Source organism: Monodelphis domestica, chromosome 6 (genome assembly GCF_027887165.1).
Source record: "Monodelphis domestica isolate mMonDom1 chromosome 6, mMonDom1.pri, whole genome shotgun sequence".
In the NCBI taxonomy this organism is placed as follows: Eukaryota; Metazoa; Chordata; class Mammalia; order Didelphimorphia; family Didelphidae; genus Monodelphis; species Monodelphis domestica.
The window spans coordinates 10,367,458-10,390,506 of NC_077232.1; the positions used below are offsets into that span (position 1 = coordinate 10,367,458).

A 23,049-nucleotide genomic window follows, 5' to 3' on the forward strand; every position below is an offset into this window, starting at 1 on the left:
CCTAGCCAAATGGCCCTGAGCAAGCCATTCATCTGTTTCCTAGCCTTTACCACTCCCCTGCCTTGGGACCAGTAGCATTGGCTTTAAGACAAAAAGGATTAAAAAAAATAAAAAGCAGCACCCCTGTCCCTCCTTCCTCCCAATCAGGACTTTGTCCTCCTGTTCTCTTCCTCTGGTCAGTCTAAGTAAAAACATCCTAATCATTAAGAACTGGGCCAAAGTAGAATGGGCTGCCTCTGAAGGTAATAAGTTTCCCGTCACTGGATGGCCACAAAGGGTGGGGGTGGGGGGAGCCTAGATGACCAGCCACTGGCAGGGATGCAGTAAAGGAGGTTCCCTCTCCAGAGCAAGTTGGACTCTGACCTTCGAGATCTCCCAGCTTGGGGATTCTGGGACGCTGTCTCCTGCTCCTTGCCCAGGGCTCGGGCTTGAGATGGTCCCTAGTATAGAGGGACCTGTGTGGGCAGGGAGAGAGCTCCTCTGAACCCCGATTGCAGACCAGGGACTAAGGGGTCACTGGCAAGGGGCCCTGCTGGCCAGCCCAGAGCAGCCTAAGACTCACCGATCTTCTTGTCCACTGAATGACCTGCCATTGCTCTTTTCTCTGCTTTGGACATCCCCCACTCCTCTTCCCAGTGGTTAAGCCTCTAGAGGGAAAGTAACAGTTTAACCCATGAGAGGGCATTATAAGTGCAGGTGGGGGAGCAGAGGACTTGGTTCTTGGCCCCTGCAATCCGGGCCAGCCCCCCGCTGAAGCCTGGTCCCAACAGGAATCCCGCCCCAGTCACACCAGGGCAGTACTTGGGAACAGGAGTTGGAGGGGGGAATGTCCTGGGCCTCTTTTCCCATCTGCAGCTGAGACCAGTTGGCCTGGAAGAGGGGGGGCCCCCCACAGCTCTGGCGTTTCCGGCCTCCAAGGGCCAAACAGATCAGATGGTAAGGCCGGGGCTCCGGGTGACCAGCCCAGCCCTACTCCACTGACGGAGTCTTCTTCGACCACACCAGGGCAGCACTCAAGGAGCAGGCACTGGGGGCTCCTGGAGCCACCATGACCTTTGCCAACCTGCTGGAGCAGCTCGGAGGACTAGGGCGCTTCCAGCGGCTTCACATCATGGCACTCGTGACCCCCATACTCCTGACGGCCTCTCATAACCTCTTGCAGAATTTCTCAGCAGCAGTGCCCCCGCACCACTGCCGGCTCCAGCCAGTGCCCCTCGGTGCCAACCAGATGGGGAACCTCACCCCTGAGACCTTGCTCAGGCTATGGGTTCCACTGGACAGGGGCCACCAGCCTGAGAGATGCCAACAATTCTCCCAACCCCACTGGCAAGGCCTGGAGTCCAATGATACTGCCCACAACAGGAGCACCCCCAACATCGAGCCGTGCCGAGATGGATGGACCTATGACCGCAGCGAGTTTGAGGCCACCATTGCAACAGAGGTAATGAGGGTTAAAGGTAGACACACACCCGCGTGTGTCTCAGGGGAAAACCATCACAGCGTAGGTAGGGGTGGGGGAAGCCTATGTGACTAACCACTGGTCAGGGAAATGGCAAAAGAGCTTCCCATTCAGGTCCAGGTTGGACTCTAGCCCCCGAGACCCTCCCCAACTAGGAAATTCTGGGACGCTACTTCCTGCCCCTTGCAATGGAAAGCAAGGAATTCTGAGTCAAATCTTAGCTCTTCTTTTGGCTGCCTGGGTCTCCTTGTACAAGTCCCTTCTCCACCCTGAGACTAGATGAAAAAGTCATGCAAAGTTAACCAAGTTACTAACTTGGTAGGTCGAGGAATGCTGTAGGACTAATCTTGCTTGATTTTAGCATCCTAGTTAATAGTCTGGCAAAGACAGCAAGATGGGATCTGGTTATCAGTATAATCAGGGGATTCAGAAATAGCTGAAGAGTAGCCATGATTAGAGGCTCGTATCATTATGATTTGATAGTCTCCAGGGGAGTGCCTCAGGGATCTGTACTTATTAACCCTGGGCTGTTTAGCATCTTCATCAGAGACGCCACCAAAGACAGGGAGAGCCCATTTCTCAAATGTACCAATAACCCCAAATCAGGACAGATGGCACAGAAGACATCCACAGAAGGATGGAGGCAGACTTCAAAGAGGTCCTGACCTGACTCCTTAGGCCCACTCTAAAGAGGTGAATTTGATTGGAGATAAATGTAAAGTTGTGTGCCTAGGTTCAAAAAATCACTTTCACTAGTACTAGCTGGGAAGCCTAGCTAAGACCAAGGCAAGTCTAAAAGAGATGTCATGGGATTAACGGGTTCCAAGTTGAAGAGTGATGTGGCAGCCAAGAAAATCCAGAAACAGAAAGCTCACAGTGCCCCTCCACCCTTCCCAGCAGTACCTAGTCAGGTGGGGGCCTTGCTCTTGGTGAAGGACTTTGGTGGACTTGGGTCATGGTGATGGTGAAGGCATCAAGGGCAAGCCATATGACAACTGATGGAAGGAATTAGGGATGCTTAGCCTGGGAAAGACTCAGGAACAGGGTTCAAATATCCAAAGGGCTGTCATATGCAAGAGGGACTAGACTCATTTTGCTTGGTGCCAGTGGGCAGAACCAGGAGCAATGAGGAATCAGAGAGGCAAATCAGGAAGAACTTCCTAACCATGACAGCTGTCCCAGAGTGGAAGGGACTGCCTCAGGAGGTCCTCAGGCAAAGGCTGGATGGCCATCCCTCCCAATCAGGTTCCATCCCCCAGGAAGATGAAGAAATGGGGTAGGAGAGGGGGCTTTGGCAGAAGGTAGGCAATGAGGAGGGCTCAGACTAGTACAACAGAGAGTCTAGTACTGTCTCAGAGGGGTCCTGCCTCCTTAGATATTGGCACCCAACATCTGGGGCAAAGCTGCAGTCACTCCTCCCTAGACTCAGCTACAGGTCCCTTCAATGTCTTCTTTGGCTTAATGACAAAACTTAAGTCTCCTTCCCTTGACGTTTCCACCCTCATGCCAATCACTTCTCCCAAGCTCTTCTGCTCAGCTGAAGATTTATCCTTCATCTTTTATTTCTAACTGCCAAGCAATCTTCAGAGAGAAATCAACCAATCCACCTATCAGCAAGCACTTTTAAAGTGCCTACTGTGTGTCAGGCACTCCACAGACAAAAGGGAAGCATCCCCAGCCCTCAAGGACCAACATTCTAGCAGAGAGCCAAAACCTCGAAGGATGATCCAGCACCTCCGAGAACATGGACCCTCCATACATTAACGACAGGCTTTTTCTGAAGGGTTGCTCGTCTTAGCGGTGGGGGGTATTTTGTTGAGGGAGGGGGGAATCGATGTGGAAGTTTGGAGATCTAGAGACCAAACTCCCAGTTTCTCCTCCTGACCCCTCAGGCTCTTATCCCCTTTCTCTGAAACAGTGGGACCTGGTATGTGACTCCTGGAAACTGACCCAGATGGCACAATCCATTTACATGGCAGGGGTACTTGTGGGAGCCATGGTGTTTGGGAGCTTGGCAGACAGGTACTCTGGGCTGAATGGAGGGAGGCCAGAGCTGTGACTCCAGCCTCTCATCTCAGACCCCTGACCCAAGGCCCCCCTAATCCAAACCCCCTAATTGGACCCCTGGGTGAGTTCAAATTCTCTACCTCTCCTCCCCAATATCCTTTGACTCTGTCTTCTTAATCCTGATCATTCATTCTCAGTCTGTCCCATAGGGCCATGGTCCCCAGCCCCTACCTCCCATTCCCCATCATTAACCTTGACTGTGTCCCAAGGTCCCTGGTCACAGCTACCCTGGCCACACCCCCTGACCTGAGTACGGTACCCTCAGTGCTGCCCTGTCACTCCCTTGAGTCCAGGTCCAGACTGCAGGTCCCTTCCTTAGGGACAGCCTGATCCTTTGCTCCTTTCCAGGTTTGGCCGGAAGGCCCTGCTGAGCTGGTCCTACCTACAGCTGGGGGTGACAGGGACTGCCACTGCTTTCTCCCCCAATTACTCCACCTACTGTGCCCTGCGTTTTCTGGTTGGGATGGCGGTCTCTGGGATCATCCTCAATTGTATGTCTCTGGGTAAGTAGCCCAACAGCCTCCCATTCCCACTCAGTCAACCAACAAACATTTATCAAAGATGCATTCAGTGCCAGACACTGTGCTCAGTGTTGTAGAGAAAGGAAGAGAAAGGCAAAACCAGGCCCCCAACCCCAAAGAGCTCACACCTTAATGGGAGAGACAACAGACAAACAATTATGAACAAACCAGATGGATAAATGGATGGATAGACAGACAGACAGACAGACAGATAGATAGATAGATAGATAGATAGATAGATAGATAGATAGATAGATAGATAGATGGATGGATGGAGAGATGGATGGATGGATGGATGGATGGATGGATGGATGGATAGACAGACAGATAGATGGATTGACAAACAGATGATGGATGGATGGCTTGATAAATAGATAATAGATGGATTGATAGATTAGATAGATGATATATAGATAGAAAGATGGCTTTTAGATGGATAGATAGAGATAGATGTTTAGATGGATGGATTAGATAGATAGATAGATAGATAGATAGATGGATGGATGGATGGATGGGTGGAAGGATGGAAAGAGGGATGGATGGATAAATAGATGATAGATTGATAGATTAGATAGGTGATTGATAAATACAAAGATAGATTTTTATATGGATGGAATAGATAGATAGATAGAGACAGAAAGACAGACAGAGACAGAGAGAGAGAGATGGATGGATGGATGGATAGATAGATGGATAGATAGATAGCTGTATGGAGAGATGAATGGATGGATGGATGGATGGATGAATGGATGGATGGATGGATAGATGGTTGGATGGATAAATAGATGATAGATTGATAGATTTTATAGGTGATAGATAAATAGATAGATTTTGAGATGGATGGATTAGACAGAGACAGACAGACAGATAGATAGATAGATAGATAGATAGATAGATAGATAGATAGATAGATAGAATGGATGAAGGGTAATCTCAGAAAGAAGACTAGCTTGAAGAGACTCTAGGAAAGGTCTTTGGCAGATGGTACAATTGGATCTGAGTCTGGAGGGAAGGCAGGGGGGCCAAGAGGCAGAGGTAAAGCCGGAGAGCATTCAAGGCATGGGGAACAGCTACTGGATTGGAGGGACAGAGCATCCTGTTTGAAGGTCACAGGATCATAGGGTATGTGTCAGGGACAGGAAAGGTAAGAAAGGACCAGCCTATGAAGGGTTTTCCCGACTCTATTTCATCCTGGAGGTAATAGAGAGCACTGAAGTTTATTGAGTGGGACTTAGGAAGTAACATTGTCAGAACTGGCCTTCAGGAGGATCACTATGGCTGCTGAATGGAGGATGCCTAGAAGTGGGGAGGTTGGAGACAAGCAGACAACCAACGGGTCTGGGATTCAAGATCCAAAGTCAGAGACAACCACCTACCACTTGTGTGACTATCCCTGAGACCCGATTCCCTCCTCTATAGAATGTGAAAGAGAGGGAGGCATTGTAGGATCATAGTTACAGGTACAGGAGGAACCCAAAGGAGCCCAATTCCTTTATTCTACAGTTGGCGAAACTGAGGCACATCTGATCAAGGTCACATAGTATTAAGTGGCCAAGACAGGTTCTGAGCCCCAATCCTCTGGCTACAGGGTGCCAGCAGTTCCTTGCCAACTGGCCAGGTCTGGCAATCAGTGGACTATAAGACAAATTCTAAGGGATTCTTCTCCAGGGCTCAGGACAGAAAGATGAATTTTTCAACTGTCGCCACTGTCACAAGACCATCTCCTCAGTTATAGAGAGGTTGCTCTCTGTCACTGGAGGGAGAACCCACACCCATAAAATTACAGACCCTCGATACACTGATGTATGTTAGTTATGTAGTAGCTTATTCTGAGGGAAGAAGCCCTGGAATTGGAATCAAAAGGCCTGAGTTCAAATTCTATCATGGTCACTTACTAGTTGAGTGACTTTGGGCTTAACTATCTATCTGCCTCAGTTTCCTGAACTGTAAAATGAGGATAATAATAGCTACATCACAAGGTCGTTGTGAGAATCAAATGAGGAAATATTTGTAAAACGTTCCTAGCCCAAGGCCTGGCACATAGTAGGTGCCATATAAATACTTATTCCCTTCCCTTTCCTCCTCTGAGCCTCAGTTTCCTCATCTGTAAAATGAAGGATTTCTAAGGTCCCTTCCAGTTCTAAATGTGCTAGACTACGGATTCAATTAATATCGATAGATTTAGGGAACTCTGAGCAAATTTGCATTTGCTGGCTCTAGGCCCACCACCCCTTAATCCCAGGGCACGCCCCCACATCAAAATCCTTGCATTTAAACGCAGCCTGTGGCTCTTGCTTCTCTCCTCCCAGTCCCGTCTGGTCCTTGGCACCACGCTGATGGCTCTTCCATCACTCCTCCCTGCCCGCTCCCCCTGCAGCCTGACTCCCCTCAGTCCTCCTGCCCTGCCTTGTCCCCCCACCCCCCTCCTCTCTGAATCCAAGGCTCCTGGGCTCCTAAGGCAGTCCCCCTCCTCCCCCTTACCCAGAATCCTCAGGAACAGCACAAACTGTTTTGGCACCACGGGGTTCCCTTCTTCACCTAGGGCCAAGCCGTCCCCTGAAGGCTTAAGTGGGGGGGAGAGGATTCTCTGATTACTGTAAACACTGGCCGGTCCCCTCCCGAAGTCCTTGCCCTCATCCCAGGCCTCTCTAGGCAACTTCATTGTCTGCCCCCCTTCCCCCAGGCCCTGGCTCAAGCCCAGAGGACACACGTGCCCCAGCTCAGCTCTGGAACTGGTTAACCCCCTCCCGCCAGAGCTCCACAGAGAGCCGGCCAGGCACGGGGAGCCCTTAGCCCATCACCAATTCCCGGGCTCAGAAGCCATTCAGGGTGAATTGTGGAGGGAACCTGCGCCCGGATGACGGGGTAGAGTCCTGTGGGCCACCTCCAGGGCCCTTGGGGAAGGCAGCCATCCAAAGAGGTCCTGAGGCTTGTTGGGAGGTCGGGGGGCTGGGAGGGATAGGAGGAGGAACCCAAAAAGAGGGGGGCCGGTGATGGCGGGAGAACGCACAGAACGTCAGATGGCAGAACTGGACAGGAACTGGACTGGACCATCAAATGCTAATGCTAGAAGGGCCCCTTAGAACACAGACTCTTCATCCCGAAAAGAACCTCAAAAAGCAGAGTCTAAACCTAGAACATGAAAAAAGTAGAGCTTTGACCGCTAAAAATGGCTATTAGAGTTGGAAGGGAACTGGGACAGACCTAGAACACAGCACGCTGGAGTTGAAAAAGACCTCAGAACCTAGAATGGTGGAAGTGAGAATCGACCCTCCCAGAGCTGGAAGGGACCTCAGAGCAGAGAGTGTAGGTGCTGGGGTTCTAGACCTTGGAGGGACAAAGTGAAAGCCTAGAATGTCCCAGGGGAGAGACGGGAGCAGATGTGGAGGAGAACCTTGGTGCTGCCTGAGGCATCGAGGTAAAAAGGTGCCTGTTTCTCTTTCTAGTTCTAGAGTGGTCCCCCACCAGGACCCGCACAATTACGGGGACCCTGGTTAGCTACTCTGCCACCCTAGGGCAGATCCTCCTCCCAGGCCTGGCATACGCCCTCCCCAACTGGCGATGGCTTCAGCTCACTATCTCTCTGCCTTTCTTTGCCTTCTTCTGCTACTCCTGGTAGGTACCCTTCGGGAGAGCAAACACAACATCCCCTTTTTCTATGGCATACTGGGTCAGGGGGGCGGGGTCTCCAGATTCTCCTCTAGAACTGGGTTCTAGGTCCACTGGAGCTCGGAATGAAGGTTAGGGCTCCGTGAGCTTGGACAAGTTGCCTTTGTTTCCTGTCTGCAAAATCAGGGAATTCATTTCTAGGATCTCAAAGGTGCTTGCCAGATCCCTGTGGTCCTGTAGAGAAGGTGGGTGTGAAGTGTGGGTGTTTGGGGTTCCCGGGGTCCAGGAGGACCAGTGATGCCAATCACAATACTGAATAAACTGTCAATAGCCAACACATGCTGGGCCTCTGTACAAAGAAACATAATAAAAATGATTCCTAAAATCCTGTACAGACAGCTAGGTAATGCAGTAGATAGAATGCTGAGCCTGGGGTTGGGAAGCCCTGAGTTCAAATCCAGTCTCAGACACATACTAGCTGTGTGACCCTAAGCTAGTCACTTCCCCCTGTTTGCCTCAGTTTCCTCATCTGTCAAACGAGCTGGAGAAAGAAATGGGAAACCACTCCAGTATCTTTGCCAAGAGTCACAGAGTCCGACACAACCGAACCATAGCCCAGTCCATCATTGTGAAGCCTCAGCTCTCGCTCCTGAGCTGCCATGCCCGGGGAGAGAAATGAGAGTGAAAAGACGGAACTTGGCACCGAAGATTCTGCTAGGGGCCATCTTGTGTGGCCCTCGTGGACAGACCTGAGCTCAAGGCTGGCCATCTGGGGCTACTGCCCCCCTGTGGCAGGATGGAGGGGGAGCCTTTCCCTCCAGGAACTGCTGGGAAAACAAGCTCCTAAGAACAATTGTAGCCAAGACTTACTTTAGATACGGTTGACCTTGATTTTTTTAACTCTTACCTTCTACCTTGGTGTCGCTACAAGTCCGGGTTCCAAGACCAAAGAGCAGTAAGGGGAGACCAGTGGGGGTGAGCCGACGGTTTGCCTAGATTTTAACAGTTTCCATTGTTATCTGTGTGGAAAAGACAGAAAGCTGTGAGCTAAACAGCAGTCCATTAAATTAATTCAGAGCTGCTTAGATGGCAGGGCCAAAAGAGGAATCAGACAGACAAAGGGCTCAGCAGATAGAATGCTGGGCCTGGAGTTAAAGAGACCCAAGTTCAAATCCAGCCTCTGACATTCGCTAGCTGTATGACCTTGGGCAAGTCATTTCATCTCTATTTGCCTTAATCTGGTGGAGAAGCAAATGGCCAACCACTCTAGTATCTTTGCCAAAAAAAAATAGATGGTACAGTCCTGGGGTCATAAAGAGTTGGATTCAATTAAATAACCACAAAGAGTAATCAATAAGGAAGTCTCTAGTGGAGTGGCCAGGGCATCTGTGTTTGGCCCTAGCTTATTGAACATTTTTAGCAACGACTTTATCAATGATCATAAAAATCAATACATGCATCACTTTGAGGTTTGCAAAGTGCTTTACAGATAGGATCTATTTGATCCTCACAACACCTCTGGGAGGGAGATTATTCTTATTTTGCCAATGAGGAAATTGAAGTAAACAGAAGTTAAGTGACTTCTCTGAGTCTTACAGCTATCAAGCATTTGAGAGGATTGCAAGGCAAGTCTTCCTCGATTCCAAGTCTAGCCACTATGCCAAAGTGCCTCTGAATAAAGGGAATGTTCTCCGGATTTACTCACATGATGCATGAAAAAGTCAGGGAGGGCTCTAAAATAAAAAAATGGGGAGGAAAAAATAATCAGATGAAATTTCCTAGAGCTAAATGTTAAGTGTTCTAGTTGGGTTCAAGAAATCAACTTCCTCGATTCAAGGAGAGAAAGAAGGAGAGGGAGCTGGCCCAGTGAGATAGCTTCTCACCAGAAAAAGACCAAGGGGGTTAAGTGGAAAGTGACTTCAACATGGCGGACAAAGGACCGACTGGGACCTTGAACTGTTTTCATGAAGGTAGAATGCCCAACCAAGGAGGAGACAGTTTTTCTGTACCATGAATTGGTCCAACTATATTGGGAGGAGCAGTGTGGCCAGTTTGGGGCCCCATGTTGGGGGAGCCACGCTATTGGCAGACCACGCCATATGTGAATTGGTCGAAAGAACCAGGAATGTTTAGCCTAGAAAAAAGACCTGGGATGACAAGCTAGCTCCGTTCAAGTATAGGTATCTCTTCCACGTCATGACTTTCCCCAAAATGGTTATTAAATTAAATTAAATTAAATTAAATGGGAATCTGCGAGGAGTTTTGCAGAAGCCATAGATGACCAAGAAAGGCCAGTAGACAACACAGAAGTTCAGAAACCATATAGCCAGTGACCCAATGTTTAACCCAAATTTTACAATCAAGTAGTATAAACATTCCATAAAAGAAAAAGAAAAAATACAGACTTCCTCGATACAAAGGGAAGACTAAAATATTTGACACAAATGGCATTGAACCCCTGACCTTCCAATGTGGAAGGGATACCCATATCTACTTGAAGGACTACCTGGAAGGGAAATTGGGTCTACTTTACCCCAGAGGGCAGAATTAGGAGCAATGAATGAATGGTCAAGATTCCACAGGTCGGGATCAAATCTCTAAAGATGAGAGCTATCCCAGAGCCCAAGCCCCAAGAGGCTCCATCACTGGAGTTCACCAAGCCAAGGCCAACAGGTCATTCAACCAGGATGGTAAACAGAGAAGAAGACTTGTTTGTGAATGCCTCTGAGATATGGCGACCACTCTCCTCCCCAGGTGGTTTGCAGAGTCCGCCCGATGGCTGGTCCTGGCTGGGAGACCAGAGCAGGCGGTCCAAGTGCTGAAGAGGGTAGCTCGCATCAATGGAAAGAAGGTGGAAGGAGATAAACTCAGCACTGAGGTGAAGGAGTTGCCAAGGAGACCTGGCTACCCAGAATGCCAGGAATGGGAGAGATGGGGGAGGAGGGGAAAGACAAAGGGAGGATGGAAAGGAGAAAAGGGATTGTCCCTGGAGGTCCCATAGACACCTAAGTGACCCCGAGTCCTGGGGCCCTGGCCAAAGCCACACCCACGCACCCAAGGACGGTGACCGTGAGGCAAGGTGGAGCTGACCTTCAGGAATCTTTCTCCATCTTCACCCTGCCCTGGAGGTCCCTTCCTTATTCTAAGCTCCCCTATCAGGTTCCCCTTTTCTTCCACATGGAAGACAGGAGCCTTCCCCTAGCTGGCCCTCTCCTTCTCTTTTTGCCTAGACACTCAAGTCCCATCTTCAGAAAGAACTGGATCTGGCTCAGACCCCCGGAACCCCCTGGGACCTGATCCGCACACCCACCATTCGGCGTATCTCCAAGTGCCTAGCTGCTGTCTGGTAGGTGCCCCTGGTTAGAGGGATGGGTGGACCCAGGAAGTGCCCTGTGCAAGGGGAAGAATGGGGGGCATGTGGCCCATGTTTTGTATGGCATTTCAAGATGTGCAGAGCCTACTGGGCCACTACCGGAAACAAACACACATCCCCCCTTTGTTTTCTGGGAAGACTTGACTGATAGGCTCCATCTCCCCTTTTCCTGAAAGAGGGTTTAGGAAGGAGAATGATAGCTCAGAGCTAGCCTTTCTCGGGCAGCTGGGTGACACAGTGGGTGGAGCACCAAGCTTGGAATCAGGAAGTCTGACCTCCCTGAGTTCAAATCTGGCCTCGGACACTTATTGCTATGACCCGGCAACAACCACCACCACTGTTCTAGAGCACTTTCCACACTTCATCTCATTTGATCCTCCCAGCAACCCTATGAGATAGGTGCTATTATTAGTCCATTTTACAGATGCTACAAGAAATTGGAACTGAGGAAGATGAACAAACTTGGCTATGAAAATAGAGCTAGTGAGTGTCTAAGGCAAGACTTGAACTCAAGTCTCTGGGACTCCAAGTCCAGGGCTCCATCTGCCATGACACCTTCTGGGCTTCAGTTTCCTCATCCATAAAATCAGTTCTAACTCTGTGATATTGCCTAATGCTGAATCCTCCTCTACCTAGGCAGAGAGGCAACTTGTCTACAACTTCTAAATCTCTAAATACACAGAAAGTATCTGTCAGAGGCAGGATTTGAATCCAGCTCCTTAGGACTGAGTCTGACACTGTAGAGATGGCTCCTGTTGCACATTACCTCTCAGATTAGAGCCACAGAGATGGTAAGAGAAAGGGCTTATGGACTGCTGGAGAAATGAGGACCATCTGGGCACTGTGACTCATCTCCATTCAGTTTGGTAAAACTGTCTTGTTAGCAAGTTTTAGTGGGTTACCAGAAAAACAAGGAGGGGGCAGAGAGGCAGCACAATGGAGAGAGCGCCAGGCCTGGAGTCAGAAGGACCTGGGTTCAAATCTGGCTTCGTTGTCATGTGACCCCAGTCAATTGCCTAAGCCTTCCAGCTTTTCTGTCTTCGAATCCAGACTTAATATTGATTCTAAGACAAAAGGTAAAGATCCTTTAAGAGAAGAAAAAGAAGGAAATGGGATGGCTTAAGGAGCACCTCCAGGGGATGGTTTCTCCCTAAGGAGACTCAGATTGACAGAATCCGAAAGACTGGCAGTCCTAATGAGCTGGGTGACCTTGGACACGTTTCTTAGCCTCTCTGGGCTTCCAAGGTAGCAGGGCAGCACTAATCCATCCAGCAGCCTCGCCAAAGAGGACCAAAGAGATGATGAATGCAAAACACCTTGTAAACCCTCACGAGCTCCAGAACGACCAACTGTCATCATGAGAGAACAGAATGGAGAAGAGGCAGACTTTCCTGGGTGGGAGGCGCCCACCTCTTCTCCCCTGGCTTCCTGATTCCACTCCCTCCCCTGAGAGATGGAGGGCCCCAGGCCCCACATTTCTCCACCCCAGAGGAGCCCCAGGCTGGGGAGTGGGCAAGGGAAGAGGCTCCCCGCATCTCCTCTCCTCCTCTCTCTTCCCAAAGGTTTGCCACCAGTTTCGCCTACTACGGGGTGGCCATGGACCTGCAGGGCTTCGGACTCCGGGTACACATGCTGCAGCTGCTCTTTGGCATCGTGGATATTCCAGCCAAGCTGCTCTCCACCCTGGGCATGAGCCGAGCTGGGCGCAGGGTCGCTCAAGTGGCCACCCTGGTCCTAGCCGGACTGGGCATCCTGGCCAACCTCTTTGTGCCTGCAGGTGAGAGTGCCTCCCTAGGGTAACTCCCTTCCTGCCTTGTCTGAAGCAAACCACTAACCCTAACCCTCTTCAGGCCTCAGTTTCCCTTTTTCAGATGAGGAAACCAAGAAAAGCTCAATAATTTGCTCCACGTTACACAGCTAGTAAGATGGGGTTTGACGACATGCTACACTACTTCACTTACTACCTGTGACTCTGAGCAAGTTACAACCTCTGGGCCTCAGTTTCCCTGTCTGTAGAATGAGGTGGTTGGGCTGCATGACCTCTCATGGTCCTTTAAGCTCTAAAACTTTGATCCATGACCTTCATTCCCCAGGGGTGGCACCTTCTGATTCTCCCCACCCAAACCACTATCATCCAGGTCATGACCACCCAGAGAAGACCAAGGGATCTAAGACTCTGGCCTCCCCCCCTACGCAGGACTTTGGCTCACAGGCACCATGTTGGACCCACAGAGCAGAGAGCTCAGAAGCATCTTATTCCTCATTGAATTCAACCTCATTTTTGTGCAGATGGGAAAACTGAGACCCTGAGAGTCATTCCTAAATAGTACATAGAGTCATCAATAGTGCTGGAAGGGACCTCAGGGACCCTCTAGTTCCAACCCCTCATTTTACTGAGAAGGAAACTGAGACCCAACAAGGTTCATTGATTTACCGCCAGGTCCCATGTAGAAAAACTAGCAGCAGTGTGATGTGTTGATAGAGCCCTGGACTGGATAAATAAGAAGACTTGGGTTCAAATCCCTCCTCCCTAATTGGACCACACTGAGAAAATCACAGAACTTTTCTTAGCCTCAGTTTCCTCATCTGGGAAATGGGGAAATAATAGCACCTATTTCCCTCAACCACTGCAAGGATCAGATATAATATAGGCAAAATGCTTTGCCAAACCTAATACTCCATAAAAGTGTTGGCTATTAGTATTATTAAATGGCAAGGCCAAGCTGGGGAGGTGACTTGCCCAAGGTCACCCAGGTAATAAGAAGCAGAGATAGCACCCCAAGTTCTAGACTGGCCTGTGTGACTCTGGGCGAGTCATCTGGGAATCAGGAATAGCCATGCCTGCATGTTTGCTTCCTGGGGCTTTGAATGATGGCACCAATGGGATGGGGCAGAGTTGGGGGGGCTACACACACTGCTGTCCCCTGTCACACACTCTCTGTGTCTCCTCTCAGAACTCCCTGCCCTCCGCACAGCTCTGGCTGTGTTAGGCAAGGGCTGCCTGGCTGCCTCCTTCAACTGCATCTACCTGTACACGGGGGAGCTGTACCCCACGGCCATCAGGTAGGGCAGTTGGTGGGCTGAGGGGGGGGGCCAGACGCGGCCTGGCTTCTCAGCAATGAGGCTCCCAGGGAGAGAAGGGAAGCAGGGGCGGCAGAAGCCCCTGAAGGGCTGGCATTTAGGCAAGACAGAACAGAGGAGGGGGCAGAAGGAGCAGAAGCAAGAACTTCTCCTCTGGTATTCCAGGCTCTGAGGCTTCCCTGCCAAGGGCCCACATCTCGGACCAAGGCTCAGGGAATGGGGATGGGTGCAACTGGGGACGTGGCGCAGGGGGTGCAGAGGCCGGGTGCCCCGCTGCTGTCGATGCAGAGATCCAGGGCCCCTCGAGCCGTCTCCACCCCCCCCCACGTGAGGCTGGGAGTCGGGACCTCCCGGGGTCAGTGTCGGAGAAGCCTGGGCCCTTGATTCCTCTTCAGATTGTTTTAAAAATGGGATTAAATCGAGAAAGCCGGGCCCCAGCGGGCAGATGGGGAGCCCCGTGTTTAGATCAGCCAAGAAGGCAGACATTTCATCTTGCTGCTGCCTCAGGGCCACCCAGACTGGTAGAGAAAGGTGCAAGGAGCGCTGGGTGTTCCTGCCTGGAATTAACTTCCCTTTTCTCCTCCGGAATTGGATGCCCCCCAGGCAGACTGGCCTGGGGGTGGGAAGCACCATGGCCCGGGTTGGGGGCATCGTGGCCCCACTGGTAAAGCTGATGGGTGAGCAGATGCCTCTGGTGCCCCCCATCATTTACGGCTCCATCCCAATGCTCTCCGGCCTCGTGGCCCTGGGGCTGCCCGAAACCAGGAACCGGCCCCTGAAGGACACAGTGGAAGAGGTAGAGAGCAGGTAGGTGGCAGCTTAACCCTCCTGTGGACTGCCCAGAGGTGTGTGAAAGGCCTTCCTGCTCACTTCGGACATCTCTGGCCCTTCAGGCTTGCCCAGCAGCAGGGCACGGACCCTTAGGAGAAAGGAGCCCTGCAGGTGGTGGCCGAGCACAACCGAGATCCCAGGTGACCAGAAGACGTCTCCGAGGCCCGATGGGCCGGCTGGGAGGCAGGACCCCCGAGTTCCGTTCTGTGCTGTTCCTGGCGCTCTTCCCGGCCAGAGGATGCCATGCACAAGCCCAAAGGCAGAGTCCTCACCTTCTGGGGCTCAGCCTCCCCCCTGTGGCCTCCATCGGAAAGAGAAGGGGGGCCTGCTGCTGTCTGCACTCCCTCCGCTTGTGTCCCCTTTGGGGAGCAGTGCCGGCCGGGCTCTACCGCCTAATAAAGGGTGGCTAATAAAGGGTCTTCTTCAATGCTGTGCCTGGGCTAAGGGACCTCGGCTCAGCTCCCCCTGGAAAACCTGAGCGGCCTCACCTCTCCCGCCCGAAGGGAGGAGGGGAAGGGAGCAGCACCCCCTTTCCCTCTGGTCTGGCTCAAAGCAGAGATCAGCCGGGACTCTTTGGGGCTTCCCACCTCCGCCCGTGGCCCTTCAGACACATTCTCTGACCCTCCCCCAGCCTGGTGCCACCGGCGGGCTGGAGAAGACCAGGCCGGCAGCCTCCCCTCCCCCTCTGCCTCCTTCCTCCCAGCCCCAGCCATGGGGCCCTAACTCGATTGTGCCCCATTAATCTCCGCGGCCAGACTCGGCAGGAACAGTAAACAGGCGGCCTCGGAGGCCCTCCAATCAGAAGAAATTACTACCACAGCTGCACACGGGTCAGCTCCAGGGTGCTGGGAGGCAGCGCCCAGGCGGAGCTGGGGGTGGGGTGGGCCCTCAGGCCCCCGGGAGCCAGGGCTGGACCCGGGGGAAAGGGGACGAGTGGCCCGGGCTGGAGCCCAGCGCTGGCCTTCTTGCAGGGGGCAGCTGGAGCAGGAGCCCGGGGACGGGAGGGGGCGGGGGGGGGGGGGGGGGCAACTGGGACCAGCCTCGGCAGGACCCAGGCATGGCTAGCTTGGTCCCCGCCCCCGCCGGTGCCCAGATCATCCCCAGCCCCCCACCCCGGGGTGGGATGAAAGAGAGAGCAGAGAGGGGGGCCTCAGCGGCGCGGGGCAGCGCACTCCCACTAGGGGGCGCGGCGGAAGGTGCGTCCGCTGCGCCTGGGCACAGAGCAGCGCGGCCGCAGCAGGCGGCCAGGAGCGGCCGGCAGCCCGGGCCGCAGGAGGCAGAGAGGGGAAGGTGGAGGGAGCCTCTGGGGGCCCCGACGCCGCCCAGGTCCTAGGGGCCCCGCCCCAGCTCCGCCGGTTCCCCGCGTGGCCTGACGTCGGAACTGAGCTCCGGGGCGCGGTGTGGGGGCCACCCAGGTAAGTGGGACGACGGCGGGGTCCTGGCCCCGGGACCCCCTTAGAGCCGAGCGGGGCCGGGAGGGAGAGGGCGGTCTGGGGGCGCCCCACAGCCAGCACTCCCCTGGGCGGGGAGGGGGCGGGGGGGGGGAAAGCTGCGTCCTCTGGCCGCCCCCAGAATCGGGGCTGCGATGGCCGTGGGGGGCGAGGAGGCAGAGCGGGGGCGGCCCGAGGTACACGCCACTCCCAGCCCCCGGGGCTCTGGCTTTCATCATCGAGGGCATCAGATCTGGAGCGGGAGGCACCGGAGAGCCCGCCTGAGCTCGCCTCTTCGGGTGGCAGGCGTCGGGGGCTTCCGGAGGGGGGATGAGAGGGCTGGGGGAGCGAGAAAGGAAGGGACACACCTGCCCACCCATCCCCGCCCCAGCCTGGAACAAAGGCAAATAGAGCCTCGGCAGCAGCGAAGAAAGAAAGCCCTAACCCAGGACTCAGGATATCCAGGTTCAAGCCCTGAGTCCACCATACCCCGCTGTGTGACCTTAGACGAGTCCCTTTCCCGGTCTGGGCCTCGGTTTCCTCCGCTGTGATATAGGGGTGTGTGAATGTAAGGGCCCCTCTAGCGCTGAACGTTTATGACTCTGCAGGAAACTCTCCTGGCTTTATCTAGATCTTTTCTGCATCTGTAGAAACTGAGGGCCAAGGGAGGCTCTGGGAGTCCACCTGAGGCTAGAGCTAGGGTGCTGCTTTACACCCTAGCCTGCAGAGAGACGTCAGGACAGGGGGCCGGGCTGCCGCCCTGAGCTGCTTCTGTTATTGTCTCATCCCCTAACCAGAGGAGCTCCGGAGGCTGCTGCCCCCACCACACCCCTTTTCTCTTTTCCGGGCCCCAGAACGGAGCTCGGCTCCTAAGGCTCACATAGACTCTTGGCTCCACTGGGGCAGAGGCACAGATGACCTGGGATTCCACCCTTGGGTGCCCACATCGGAATCACGCTTGCTGGAGAAACGGGGCTTTGGAGGCCTGGCTTATGGGGGAAATGAACGCCATCGCTGTAAAATCAGTGGCTCACTCGCACCCACCTTGACAACTTGCGCGGTGGGGCGAGGAGGGGGAGGGGGGGGTAAATCTCCCAAAGTCAGGCAAAAGCCCCTCGTGCCCGGCCAGACCTAACACACGTCTCCAATGGGGGGGGGGGGGGGTGAATGTTAGACGGAAAGGCAGGGACGGCCAGGGGCACAGCGGGCACGAGCTGGTAGAGATGGCGCCCAGAACCTCAGTTTCCCCCGGCTCAGACACAGTGGAGCGAGACCTCGGGCTGGCTTCCCGCGCCACTCCCTCCCAATCCGTGAAATGGGTGGGGAAGCCTGGAGCCTGGAGCACTCGTCATGCGAACTAAGCGAGGTCTGGAGGGCGCAAAGCCGCGGGGGGCTCTCCGAGAATCGGAGGCGGCTGGAGAGGTTGAGAAGGGGCAGAGAAGCTAGGGCTTCCACATCGTCCCCCGCCTAAAGTCTCCCAGACCGCTCTGGCTGCGCCCACGGAACCAGAGGGGGCGAGGAGCTTGTCATGGCCGCCGCCTGGGGAGCAGAGGCGGGGACGCGGGGAGAACGAGGCCCGTGGGCAAGAGGAGAAGGGGGTGGCCCGCATGGCCAACTGTTGTAAGCTGGCTGCCTTTTCCCGCTGGATCGGAAGATCCTGGGGTTGAGGGCTGGAAGGCCCTTAGAGATGGCCGCGTCTGATCCCTCCTTTTCCCGAGGAGGAGACTGACAGGAGGGGAAGAGACTTGCCCAAGGTCTCCCAAAGAAGTGACGTGACCGCGCTGAAATGGATTCCAAATCCTTTGTGAACGTCCTCAGGGGAGGAGGGGAGAGGGAGGGGCTGCCCCTTTTCCCTACTCAAGTGAGGGGCTTCTGGGAGTCGGGAGGCAGGCAGCTGACTTGGGCAACTTTTTTCCTGAGAATCTCTGCGGACGTCAGCGACAGCTCGCAGCCCAAACTCATTCAAAAAAGCAAACCGCTTAAGGATTCCATTTTAGCTGGGCTGATGCCTGGGAAAGGGTGCTGCGCCCTCGGGATTTCAGGGAGGAAAAGGGCCTCTAAAGATCAGTTTCCTCTTCTATAAAAGAAGGGGATGGAACTAGAGGACCTCTCAGCTCTCCCCCCCCAATCTTTAGGCAATTTTGTCCATCCACTTCCCCTTGTTTTTACGAATGGGGAAATTGAGGCTAAGAAAAGGGAAGATTCTTCCCAAGGTTCCACAGGCCACAGGCCAACAAGATTGGGACTCCAAAGCCAGTACTTTGTCCCCTGCGCTGGGTTGGGCCAAGAGGGAAGGATGGAGCCGGGTCCTGAGTGGAAACCGGACTGCTAGGAGAGCCAAAGGGCTGCTGGCTTCTGTCTGTGGGTGTGAGGCTTCTTTCTCCCTGTCCCACTTGCCAGCCCTAAGCACCAGCAGGACTGGGAATCGTGGTTTCAGGCGAAGCCCGTGCCCCCTTCCAGTGACTTTGTCCCTGCCCGCCAGCCCAAGAGCACAGGGCAGCCCTCGGTTTGCTGAACTCATGCCCTAGGAGCTCAGGGGTCTGGGGAGGAGAAGAGAGCACTGAGCTCACAGCTCTGTCGGGATAAGCCATGCCCAGCCCTGGGCACCTGTAGCCTAAGGAGAGGTTTGGCCGCCCTGCTCTGGCATCAGGCTGGCTCCAACAAGCACTTGCTTTGTGCCAATTTGGAAAGGAAACCAGGAGAAACACCATCTCCCAGCGGGACGGCCAGTCCTTCCGTTTCCCACGTGGGAGTCCTAGTCCCATTTTCCATATGAGGAAACTAAGTCACAGAGGCAGAAGGAGGAGGAAAAGGAAACAGGAGTGTATTACGCACATACAACGTGCCAGGCACTGTGCTAAGAAACTCCGGAAGGAGGGTGCCATCATGACACCCATTTTCCAGTTGAGGAACCTGAGGTTAAGAGACTTGACCCATGCTCACACAGCCAGTAAGAGTCTGAAACCTCATGTGATTCCAGTCAAGCCAAATGGGCACACAGCGCCAACCACCTAGCTTGTCACTGGCATGGGGACTGGAGAGGGAGAACCCCTGAGCTTCAGATCTTTCCTGCCAGAGCCCATTTCCTTGCTCTGGAAGGAAATCCACTACCTTGGCTGCAGTTAGCATGGGGGACCATCCATCGGACCCCAGCTCCAGGATCTCCCCTATGGCATCCCACCCTCACTTCCATGCCACGTGTGAGGGAATTGTGTGAGCCTCTTCTCCCTGCCACCAGGGTCCCCTCAGGTTGGAGGCACCTGAGAGATAGGAGGAGGAAGAAGAGGAGAGAGCCAAGCTTGGCAGAGTTAAGGAGAGGAGGGGGCAATGAAAGGAAAAAATGAAGGAGAAGAAAGGGGGCAACCCAAAAAGCCTCCAGGCATTTTAAGCTCCCCTCTCAGGCTTCTTGGACAGTTTTGCAGAGCTCTTTATTTCCCACGTGGCAATCCTAGTCCCATTTTCCATATGAGGAAACCAAGTCCCAGAGATAGGAAGAAGAGAAAAAAGAAACAACTTTTTATTGTTCTTAGTTATTATTTATTAAGCACACACGATGTGCCAAACCCTTGGCAGTCTTCCTCCCTGGCCAAAGGCATCACCCCTTACCCCAATAATATTTTATTAAGGGACTTTAAACCAGACTCCTGCCCTCCTGAAGCTCACTTTCTAACACCTTGACCAAAGGGAAGACAGTAAGCATTTATTAAGTGTCTACTGTGTGCTGGTAGGTGCTGTGCTAAGCACTTTACAAAATCATCTCCTTTGAAAAAAGGGTTGGGTTGGGGGCAGCTAGGGGGGCTTAGTGGATTGAGAATCAGGTCCAGAGTTGGGAGGTCCTGGGTTCAAATATAACCTCAGATATTTCCTAACAGTATGACCTTGGGCAAGTCACAACCCCTACTGCCTAGCTCTTACCACTCTTCTGCCTTGGAACCAATATACAGTATTGATTCTAAGATGGAAGGTAAGAGAAAGAAAGAAAGAAAGAAAGAAAGAAAGAAAGAAAGAAAGAAAGAAAGAAAGAAAGAAAGAAAGAAAGAAAGAAAGAAAGAAAGAAAGAAAGAAAGAAAGAAAGAAAGAAAGAAAGAAAGAAAGAAAGAAAGAAAGAAAGAAAGAGAGAGAGAGAGAGAAAGAGAGAAAGAGAGAGAGAGAGAGAGAGAGAGAGAGAGAGAGAGAGAGAGAGAGAGAGAGAGGAAGGAAGGAAGGAAGGAAGGAAGGAAGGAAGGAAGGAAGGAAGGAAGGAAGGAAGGAAGGAAGGAAGGAAGGAAGGAAGGAAGGAAGGAAGGAAGGAAGGAAGGAAGGAAGGAAGGAAGGAAGGAAGGAAGGAAGGAAGGAAGGAAGAAGAAGAAGGGAAGCAGTATTGCAGGGGCAGCTCCCATTATCTCTAGCATTTTCCCATTTTCAAAGGTCCTTTTTTCACAACCCTGAGATGTTCAGTGCAAGTGGTATTACCTCCATTTTACAGAGAAGGAAACTGAGGCTTCAAGAGAGGAAGTGATTTGCTCATAGCTAGTCACTGACTCTTGAAGTCACCCTGAGGGCTCTCTCTGAGGTGCCACCTTCACCCATGAAATCAGGACCCCCCCCAGGTCTGAAGCCTGAATGTCTCTAACGGGGCCTCGTCACACCTTCCCTGGGTCCCTGGGAGGTGTGGGCAGCCTGACTAGTCTATCCCAGCACCCCGATCACCGGGGTTTCCTCCCTTGGCCACACAGATCAGGCCCTAGGTTGGAGTCCCGCCTGTGCCAGGGGCCAGACTCATGACTTTGGGCAATGCCTTCCCCTGGGGGAGAGGGGGAATCTGTAGAAGGATCCCCAATGCTTAAGCTTTGCCCAAGGCCTGCCCGAGATGCCCATCTGCCCCTGGCACCTCTGATGGTCCTCAGTCCCGCTTTTACCATTCCCTAAAAGTACCGCCTTCAACAAGTCCTGGAAACGCTCAGCCTCGGTTTCCTCCCTGTAAAATGGAGGCAGCGAAGGGCCCCTTTCAGGGCAGACCCGTGGCCTGGGGGCTCACAGCGAGCAAACTGCCAGCAGGCCGGGCCCTCCTCCCCGTGCCGGGAGAAGGAGCCCATCCAGGCGGGCACGAGAGCCTGCAAGGCGTCAAGGGCCAAGCCCGGAGCCCCGGCCGGACGTCCAGCTGCCCGAGGTGGCGAGGGCCGCTTCCTCTCGGCGGGAGGAGGAGACAGACACCAGAGCACCCGAGCCTGGATTTCTATTTCAGCCCTTCTGCCGCCTCTGCCCAGGGGGTGGGGGTGGAGAGAAGCGAATCCCTGCCGAGGAGACCAAAAATAGCCATTGGAGGAGGCAGCAGCAGGAAGGGCCGCGGCTCGGGCTGTGCCTGCCCCCCAGGCCCCCTCAGCAGGCCGTGGAGCTGCTGGCTCGGACAGAAGCTGCCGGAGTGCCCGAAGGGGGGGGCTGAGGGCCGCTCTGGACCCTGGGCACGAGGCACGCCTGTGGATAGGAGCTTACAGCGGGGAATGGGTGACGGCTTGCCAAGCCCTGCGCAGATGCCTCCTCCGAGGCTCCCTCACACGCCTGGATCAGCCTCGGCCTCCCCGTTTGACAGAGGAAGAAACTCAGATGTTAAAGGACAGCCAGGACCATCCAGCCGGCAGCCTCCCAGTCCAGGCCCTCCGCCAAAGGTCCTCCAGCAGTTAGAACAGCTAGCCCTGGCCAGAACACTGGGCTAGAGGCAGGAGGGCTGGATTCAAATCCTGCCTCGGACCCTGGCTAGCTGACCAGGGGCAGGGCCCGTAGCCACTTTCTGCCCCGCAGAAGGCCTTGTGGCTTTGCAGCTCTGATTCCTCAGTGGTTGGCTGCAATGATGTAAGCAGAGGACTCTGCAAGACCCGAGGCCAAGCCCTGCCTCGATCCACCCGGGCTGTGTGGCTTGGAGAGGGAGGATTCACCTCTCTGGGCTCCCATCCTCTGATGACGCCACGGAGCTGAGCAGGGTGACCCCAGGGAGGCTGGGGGGTCTGGCCAGGATCGCTGCCCAGGGCCGGGGCCAAGCGAGCCTAGGCCAATGCCAAATGGCAAGATCAGATGAGCCAGCCCAGCTCAAAGGCTTGCTGGGGACCTTTGAAAGCCCCATGTGAGGTGCTGGAGGGTGGGGGGTGACCAGGGTCAGCCTCAGCCTAGTGGGCCCCAGGGAGGCAGGAGGCCCCACTGCTCGGGGTGGGGGGCTTGGGGGGCTGGCCACCCCCTTCTTGCCCTCCCTCCCTGCCCCCCATCTGCACCTGCGCAGCCTCTTCTAGGATCCTTTTGTGGAGCAGAAATGCGTTCGTGCTGCGCTACAGGCTGCTTAAAATAAAAAAAAACTGTTCCCAGCCTCCCTCCCTCCCTCCCTCCCTCCCTCCGGCTAAATCGGGCTCGGGTGCGGGGGAGGCTCCACTAGGGAGGGTGGCAGGACCAGTGCTTGAGCTAGGCGGCCGGGATGGGACCTCCGAGCCACCCACAGCCCCGCTGACCCTGGCCTTGACCGTGGTCCTGCCTCAGTGTCCCCATGGCTGACGCACAGAGCCCTCCCTTGGAAGGAAGCCTTGGAAGGGAGCCTTAGAGGCCATCTACCCCAACCCTGCTTAGACTCATCCAAGCCCCCCCACTGAGCCCGGGCCAACCTTAGAGGGGCTCTCCGGGCTCCCCCCACCCTATTCCTGTGGGCTGCTGGTCCTC

The 23,049-nt window shown here is 54.0% G+C and overlaps 1 protein-coding gene across 2 annotated transcripts; it reads left to right on the top strand.

The window, feature by feature from the left end:
• The first annotated feature begins 420 nt into the window (after nt 1-420).
• Nucleotides 421-15,355, top strand: LOC100013146 (solute carrier family 22 member 6-A-like). 2 transcript variants are annotated; one of them, XM_056801582.1, is made up of 10 exons: nt 423-1,441; nt 3,378-3,481; nt 3,875-4,029; nt 7,494-7,662; nt 10,411-10,534; nt 10,887-11,002; nt 12,592-12,806; nt 13,984-14,092; nt 14,714-14,917; nt 15,004-15,355. In XM_056801582.1, exons 1-10 carry the CDS (start codon nt 1,049-1,051, stop codon nt 15,032-15,034), a joined length of 1,620 nt encoding a protein of 539 aa, XP_056657560.1. In that variant the 5' UTR covers nt 423-1,048; the 3' UTR covers nt 15,035-15,355. The 2 variants fall into 2 exon arrangements, with proteins under 2 accessions (XP_016279079.1, XP_056657560.1); XM_016423593.2 differs by lacking the exons at nt 3,378-3,481; nt 7,494-7,662 and having other exon boundaries at nt 421-1,441.
• The last annotated feature ends 7,694 nt before the right edge of the window (nt 15,356-23,049 follow it).